The sequence below is a fragment of the Sinocyclocheilus rhinocerous genome, unplaced genomic scaffold, assembly GCF_001515625.1.
Source record: "Sinocyclocheilus rhinocerous isolate Xijiao unplaced genomic scaffold, SAMN03320098_v1.1 scaffold1549, whole genome shotgun sequence".
Classification (NCBI taxonomy): Eukaryota; Metazoa; Chordata; class Actinopteri; order Cypriniformes; family Cyprinidae; genus Sinocyclocheilus; species Sinocyclocheilus rhinocerous.
In genome coordinates this window covers 314,709-323,823 of record NW_015633205.1, presented here as the reverse complement: position 1 = coordinate 323,823, position 9,115 = coordinate 314,709, and the positions used below count along the sequence as shown (strand labels likewise).

Below are 9,115 nucleotides of genomic sequence, written 5' to 3'. Positions count from 1 at the left end.
ACTAAAGAAAAAAACAACAACAAACCTCACCTGCCTGGAGCCTTAGTAATCCTGAAGTCATTGATTAGCTTGTTCAGGTTTGTTTGATTAGGGTTGGAGCTGAACTCTGCAGGACTGCGGCTCTCTAGGACCGAACTTGCCTACCCCTGACCTAAACATACTATTACCACAGCTCCTTCACTCTACTATTCCTCTCTAATGGCACCTTGTAGAGTTGTTTCATAGTCATCTGATTGTTTTTTTTTTCTATAGAGGAAATTCTGACATTGATATTTGCAAAGATATTGTCATATCTTCTTATTGCTCTTCCACATACATGTAGCTGTTGTTAATGGTTGTGACATCTCTCCATGTTCAAAAATGGGCAAACTCCATATATGTCTCCAAACTTGACTGGTCGATTGGTTTGTTCTGAACCCTTGACATCACAAGTGTTGCTGGTATTGTCCCAATATAACAATTTTTTTCCACGCACCTTGTTGATTGTGTGAAGTGAAGAACAATCAAACAACTTTTTTGATTGATTGGTAAGACAGTGATTCCTATTTTAATTACAATGGCAGGTAATTTGCCAATTTAGTAGTCATTACAAACATTTCATGTCATAGATATTTTTGGACTGTACATGTCTGATAGATTTTGAGAATTGAATTGATAATTTTGCATGTGATAGCTCACACAGTGAAATAATGTTTATATGTTATGAAGAGTTTCACTCAGAATCGACTCAGTTGTGATCAATGAGCCATGCGCATTTAGTTATTGTGCATATTGTAGACAACTGTACTTGTTTCCACACGTGCCAAACGTGCAATTTGCTTAAACCTGGTCTGAAAAAGAAACTAACTGTTGTAAAGTAATTTCACTTTATTGTTTTGAGTGGATAAATAAATAAATAAATAAATAAATAAATAGAGCTTAAAGCGATTGAAAAAAAGTGTAAACTCATTTCATGAGTGGTTGAAACGTCCTTTACTCTGTTCACAGTGTGTTAAAAGGGCCACAAGTCTTTAGGGTGTAGGAACCGCTACTGTTTTAGAGCCATATTTCTCCTATCATTATGCTGTGTGGCAGCACTACAGTGAGCAATTTGAGAGTGTGGACTGTGTGTGTGTGTGTGTGTGTGTGTGTGTGTCTGTTGAGTTCAGAGAGGTTGTGAAGAGTGCATCGTCAGTGAGTCCCTCTGTTGTGAATACTGTGTGTCATAATGAGCTGGTCTTTACATCAGAGCAGCAGGGGCGCCGATGGCACGGGGGACAGGGGGGTCTTGACCCCCGCAGTTTTGAAAAGACAGCAATCGACCCCCGCACTTTTGATAAGGGAAAATAGCCTGCGCCGCTATTTGCTAACTGAAATTTCCGACAATGAACATTGCATTCATTGTAAATCAAGCCATACACCAATGTTAAGTTTTAAAATGTTTATTTCAGACATCTTTTAGTGACAAGGAGAAAATAATTACGATTACGTTTGGTGTTAGTTACCTACGTGTAGCTATGTAACCTATTCCTATTTGACAGTGAACGGTACGTCGTCTTCAGGATTGCCAGGTTTTCACAACAAAACCCGCCCAATTGCTACTCAAAACTAGCCCAAAACTAACACAAACACGTTTCGAGGGGTGTCCTCCATTAAAAATCGCATTCCGGGGAGTAAAATAAGTTTTTTGGAGGGGTTTCCCTGGTAAATTTGCATTCCAGGGGATAAATATCAAGTTATTGTGGTCACTTCAACCCGCTGACATGAAAAACAACCCGCGGTGACAGTGTTACACTGGACGTCTTTTTCTAATGGTGCTTTTGATAGTGGTCCTAAACAGGCAGGGGATCTTACTTGTGCCTGTCTCAGCTGCAACACGAGTTTTGTAGTCTGCCTGGCACAACCAGAAAGAGCCAGCGAAACAGTATTGGTTTTTTTCAACAGTTTTTTCAAAAGGCAAATAAGGTAAGTTGACATACATTTTATACATGCCCAGCCTATATGAAATGCCAATTGTCATCATTCCCCCAGATGCTATTTAGCCATGTTTGTGGTGGCATTAAATTCTAAATTATTTAATCAAAGAAATAATCGTTTAAGTCAGTGGTTCTCAAAGTGTGGTACTCAGGCTCCCTCTAGTGGTACGCAGACATTAATATAAATTAATGTTAAAACAATACATTTTAATTTAATCTTTATTTAATTAAAGTTTTTTTTATTATTTACCTGTATGTAAGCACAGTGCAGTGTTAATGTTCAAACTGTTTATTTACACTGTTAAAGTGGCTGACAACAATAAATATTCTCCCACATAAAAGGCTGGTCTACAGGGGACATATTTGGCATTCTACAGGCATTTTGCTCATCCCTAAGTTTTGATCATTCATATGTACTTCTTAATGATCAGGCAAGTTTAATATGTGATGATGGTCCGACGGTGAGCCTGAAATGGTGGTCCGATATCTGGAAATCGGATCTTACTATGTGGGCTTTTGTTTAAAGTTTGGTCCCCCCCCCTCCCACACACACACACTTTGAAAATGTCTCCTGCGCCCCACAGAGCGGTGATGGAGGTCAGGATCTATTGCTCTATGACAGCTGCATATGATACACACATGTCTGTCATTCACTTGTCCAAAAATTAATTAAAACAAATAGATCATTATTACAGAAATAAATAATGGTTAAGTTTGAGCTTTGTCACATGGAGTTTTATAACTTCTCTGGTCACTGAAACATATGTACACGTTAGCTTGTTTACCCGTGGGGACCTCAATTTAGTCCCCATGAGTCTGTGTGTATTCAGGTTTAAGTCCCCAGCAGAATAGAAAAACAGGTACACACATCACACACACACACAAACAAACAAACACAAACACCAGTTAGACTACTATGACAGCATCTGCAACCAATCAGACCAGCTTAGGGGGCCAAGAAGGGCCAGCATTGCGAATTACACGTTTTCCATCTCTCTTATTTCAAAACATGAAAATACAAAGGGAGAGAAAGCAAGGTTTTTCCATTAATTCCTACAGAGGGTCTTTTGCCTACGCACTGATCATATTTCTTCGCCTACTCAAGGAGACTGAAAACCTCTAGAGGAGGGGCTAGTGTGTGTTGTCTTTGGACTCAAACTACAGCAACTTGGACTTCACAAGTGTAACAAAACCCATGATAACTGAAAATTACATCATAATTGATTTTCTCAGGGGACGACAGCAGAATGAAAGAGGATTCCCAAGAATGCAGGATTGCTGCATAAAATTCCACATGATTGCAGCTAGTTTTGAAGTCTTTGTCAGATCAAATGCTGGCACAATATGGCGCTCTTTATGAGTATGTTATAAGTAATGTCTTAAATGATGACCAAAAGAGGAGGTTCTCTAACAGAGGATTAGATTTAACCATAACCTTTATTAGGATTGCGTAGGAATATATGTTTTGGAATGGTGTAATTATTATTATTATTATTATTTTTATTTTTTTTGTATGTTTGATCTGCTCTCCCGGTTGCCTAAGACAAATTTCTCCTAAGGGAGATAATAAAAGAGAAACTTAACTTAATTTAACCCACGACAGTGGGAAATGCTGACACCGTGCTCTGCATAACATATGCAGCATATCATTTAAAGTACGATCAGTTTCATCACTGAATGCATCCTTCCCTTAAATTCGATTTGCTTGCTTTCACTGATCTCCGTGGGCTTTGAATCTCATTAATTTGACTATTCAACCCTAACTGGGTTGGGAGACTGTTTCTTGTTTATCTGGAAGCATCTGCTTATTATCCAGTATTGTCATGCCTCATAGGCCTATAGGCCTTGAGCAAGGCACCGAACCCCCACAAGACTCAAATTGACACAGACAGAGAGTGAAAGACTGGATTTTTCAATCAGGTAGGGTACATGTGATTTCAAAACATTTCAGTCGGTTTATATATATCGTGTATATATTAGTTATCTCTTATAAGATGCATTTGGATGAGTTGCACTGCAGTAAAGCGCTTCATTGTAGTACTACGGTGATTATCTCTTCAGCGCGCAGCACGAGCAGGACAAACAACAATGCAGAATATTAATAACTATGATTAGGACTGTCATATACATAACAATTGGCCTATGGGTAAGCCCCTCCCCTCGAACGCAGATGAGCCAATTGCAGTCGAGTATCAGTTGCACGTGGAGCGGAACTCGGACATCTTTAGGTTTCAGCGCCATAGAGAAACATTGGAAGATCTGAAGCTCGCATCGGTTTGATGGTGTGAGGAGCATCTTGGCGGCAGGGATTTAAAACTTTAACAAGACTCAAATTGACACAGACAGAGAGTGAAAGACTGGATTTTTCAATCAGGTAGGGTACATGTGATTTCAAAACATTTCAGTCGGTTTATATATATCGTGTATATATTAGTTATCTCTTATAAGATGCATTTGGATGAGTTGCAGTTTCAGCGCCATAGAGAAACATTGGAAGATCTGAAGCTCGCATCGGTTTAATGGTGTTTATGCAACAAAAATGGGAAAACGATGTGCCTAGGGTACTTGTAACACTAATTCCAGTTATCCTGAGAGGATAGGCAATGTATTCCATTTCCTAAATCCAACCAAAGCAGAGTAAAATGTCCCTAAGCATTCAACCCCAATCACTATGAAGACAAAAATGTTCATTTTCTGGTTGTCATACTCTCATCGGTTTGCATTGTGATCTGTATTTTTACATATTTATTTTAATATCTTTTATATATCCCTCCATGGCATATTTAAGTCCCACTTGAAGGTCCATCTGTGTCCCAAATTGATCAGAAACACCTCGGAAGAAGGTTTTCACTGACAGCTGTAATTGTAAGACAGTGAGCAACTCCATTTGTTTGTCAGAGTGAGCAACAGTAACTATGGGGGGCGGGGCTTACCGATAGGTCAATTATAATGAGAACACTATTAAGCCCCGTTCACACTAGCAGCGACTTTTGTCTGGCGATGAGGTTGCTAGTGGGCGTGCTCAATACTGGTTTCTTTGACAGCGAATCAGGTTTCTTGTCTTTCCTATTGGCTGTTGCTCCCGAAAGTCGCTCTTCATTTGCATGAAGTTGAAGGATTCTGAATTTTGTCGCATCGCTGGACACGGCCCATCCAACGGCCGCTGTCGCTCGTGTCGCCGGAAATCGCCAGCTCTCCATTGAAATGAATGGGATTGTGTCGCTTTGCTGTTGCGTGTCGCTTGTAGTGTGAACCGGGCTTTATAATAAAACGCTGTGAATTTTTAGAGTTTAGTTGCTGTGTTTCTGCAAGTTGTTGCGTGAAGAACGCATCCACAAAAGGAGTTCATTCAGAGCCACAGTACACGTTCGTGCATTCAGGGCATTTTGTGCAGATAGCCTATAAGTCATAATATTAACGTTATGTTGTATAAATAATGAAGTGTATTCTATATGAGATAAATGATGAGTTAAATCCCATTGATTAAAAACCTGCTGCTTCATTCTACTGGTAATCTTCGGGGTGGAAACGAACCCAGGTCGATCGCATCAAAAATGACTTCGGCACACGCTTTACTATACACCACTGAACTTGTTAATTAACAACCGTCTTTTGTAGTAACCTTACATTGACGGTTGGAGTTAATGTAAATAGCTTCTACCAACAAGGCGGCCTATTTGCACTTTAATAGTGAACTGATGTTCAGCTGTTCTTTTTAATAGTCAACTTATTTTCGGGTCATCATCATAAAAGCCCTGTAAACACTGTCACAGACATGAAGATACATCTTTCATTTCATCAAGCTGAATGCTCACTAACTCACACGGCAGTGGCGTGCACAGGTTTATACAACTCAAAATTAATACTTTATATTGCACTATAATTGAACGCAACTAATAGAAAATGAGTCTGGAATGAGTTCTGGACCAGGCAGGACAATTTAGCTCACTTGATCTCACTTTCCAGAAAAAAAATATATACAACATGTCGACTGTGAAGAACCATTAAATAGTCTAAAGAACCTTTCTGTGCTACAAAAAACCTTTTGTGCAATGAAAAGGTTCTTTGGATATTAAAGGTCCTTCATGGAACCATACACCCTGCCAAAGAACCATTTAAGAACCTTGTGCGGTCTTCGGTCACTTTTGACCGGAGAATTTTATATTTAGAATTTAAAAAAAATCGTAGCTTCACCTGAATGGTACGGAACTTGGTGACTTTTATGGCACTTGGTATGTGGTCATGGTCTTTGGTTAAAAATGACCGACCATGGGAAATGGGAAAAAAATTGAAAATACAGAACGTTTTTGTGTGTACAATCTACAAACCCCCCACAATGCAGAAAAAAAATTGCACAGCAATGAAGGGGAGAAACTCGAAAACATCTAGAGTTCAAAATCAGCACACCAACTCACACATGCGTGGACACACACTTGTACACACACACACGCACACACACACACACACACACACACCTATGAACTGGTGTGACTGTAACACTGCAACTATGTAAAATAAAATAAATAATTCAACTACAATGCAGTAAAAAATGGACAGCAAGGAAGGGGTTACAAAAAAGTCAAGAGTGTAAAACAGATACATCCACTCACACAAACTTACTTACACACACTCACAGACACACACATACAGAATTATACATACTCAAATGAACTGGTATGGCTATAACCATATAGCCAAAATGAGTCAGAAGACTGAAATAAGAGGTTAAAATCAGATCAGACCCAGAAGGATTAAGCTCTGATAAAGCATTCCTGTTAATTTTTGTTTCATTTTTATAGAATTTTAATGTTTTGTGAAACAAAATACTTTCTGTGTTCAGGTTTGAATATAGTAATAATAATGCAAAAACCTACACTTCAAATCAACATTTAAAACAACAAAAAACATAAACCTTAACAAAAAGTAGTCTTTGAGAATGCCTTGATATACATTTACACCCACAACCTAATAAAAGTAAACAATTATGTATAAAAACAACTAGGGAATTCACAAGCCCCTCTATAGAGTCCTATACAGGAATCTAGTGGTTACACCATTAAATTATAGGTTTTTCCTTTTTTTGCTCTGACCAGGAGGTGCTATTCTGCCTTCAAAAATTGGATTTTAAAGGCCTAGTCTCTATTTTAATCTGAAATACTGCATTAATTGAAAAATAATTTTTAAAAATTAGAAAAAAAAAATGTGTTCTATTTTCAATGGGAAAAATTTATCATAATTATTGCATAAATATTAATTAGTATCATACAATTCTCTCAAAATACAAAAGAAAAAAGAGAAAATATTATTGAACAAAAATATATTAGATTGATTTTACTAAAGAAAAAAAAGTTACATTTCAGGTGTCCGGTCACTTTTGACCGCGAAGACCATGAGTGTGACTCTCAAATGAGGAGCGCAAAAGGGTTAAGAGTGGAGCCATGTAATAAGTGCAATAATGTCCATTCAGCTGGTGTTATCACATTTGGAAACCAAGGTCCTAGAGTCTGGAGGAAGGGTGGAGAAGCTCATAGCCCAAGTTGCTTGAAGTCCAGTGTTAAGTTTCCACAGTCTGTGATGATTTGGGGTGCAATGTCATCTGCTGGTGTTGGTCCATTGTGTTTTTTGAAAACCAGCGTCACTGCACCCGTTTACCAAGAAGTTTTGGAGCACTTCATGCTTCCTTCTGCTGATCAGCTTTTTGAAGATGCTGATTTCATTTTCCAGCAGGATTTGGTACCTGCCCACACTGCCAAAAGCACCAAAAGTTGGTTAAATGACCATGGTGTTGGTGTGCTTGACTGGCCAGCAAACTCACCAGACCTGAACCCCATAGAGAATCTATGGGGTATTGTCAAGAGGAAAATGAGAAACAAGAGACCAAAAAATGCAGATGAGCTGAAGGCCACTGTCACAGAAACCTGGGCTTCCATACCACCTCAGCAGTGCTACAAACTGATCACCTCCATGCCACGCCGTATTGATGCAGTAATTAAAGCAAAAGGAGCCCCTATCAAGTATTGAGTACATGTACAGTAAATGAACATACTTTCCAGAGGGCCAACAATTCACTAAAAATGTTTTTTTTATTGGTATTTTTCTTATGAAGTATTCTAATTTGTTGAATTGGTGGGTTTTTGTTAAATGTGAGCCAAAATCATCACAATTAAAAGAACCAAAGACTTAAACTACTTCAGTCTGTGTGCATTGAATTTATTTAATACACGAGTTTCACAATTTGAGTTGAATTACTGAAATAAATGAACTTTTCCACAACGTTCTAATTTATTGAGATGCACCTGTAAATAGACGCTGAAGCTGCGGCTGAGATTGGTCAGTTGTTCACAGTGCGAATGGCACGAAGTGCACAATGTAGGCGATAGGGAAGGATTCAAACAGTGTAAATATGCTTTCGATTGGGGCAAATGAGGTCTGGTTTCACGTTGTGTCACGCAAACCGCTTGTTAGTCGTTCATTCACTGTTCATTTTAAAACATGCATCTGATATTACAGCTGTATTTTCATAGGAGGTGGTCTTATCTGAAAAAGGATGCCTATTGCATGTTTACTTATAGGTAAAACATGTCAAAGCTGAGTTTTATAATGTTATTTGTTGTAATAACTGACACATTTGCCAAATTTGATTATTGTTACATTTTCAGAAATCATGAGATTAATGATTATTTTATTGAGGCCTAATTTTTAAGAGTAAGAAATAACTAAATATGTAGTTAATACTGTAGAAAAAAACATGAATACATGCCTCCACCTAGTGGACTCTCCAGGATAATGCAAACTAATTCTCAGATGTGTGTGGTGTGGTGTACTGCTGCAGTGTGGAAGCAATAACTGGAACTCTAATCATGATGTGCTGTATTTATGTGGATTTTTAGTTTTCCAGAAGAAAAAGTCGCAAGGAGATGCTGAAACATTGTACTCTTTTCTCACAAGACAGGGTGAGATTTGTCTGTCTGAAAATTGAATAGTTTTATATGCACTATGAAGTTATGAGTCTGATCTCATCTTTAAATAATAACAAAAAAAAAAAGTTAAATCATACAGCTGATATTTTAACTGCTTTCTGGTCTCCATGGTGACAGCGAGGCCGAGGGACAGCATCTCAACCACTTATGACACCTTTGTGCCCAGTCAGCCACCAGGAC

General features: G+C 38.3%; 1 protein-coding gene across 1 annotated transcript in view; it reads left to right on the top strand.

Moving 5' to 3' along the window:
• LOC107743946 (B-cell scaffold protein with ankyrin repeats-like) overlaps positions 1 to 3,241 on the top strand; it is a 138,416-nt gene extending 135,175 nt beyond the window's left edge. Inside the window, exon 10 of the mRNA XM_016557407.1 lies at positions 3,189 to 3,241. Coding sequence (XP_016412893.1) covers positions 3,189 to 3,241 — 53 coding nt within the window. The remainder of the gene's footprint in view (positions 1 to 3,188) is intronic.
• The last annotated feature ends 5,874 nt before the right edge of the window (positions 3,242 to 9,115 follow it).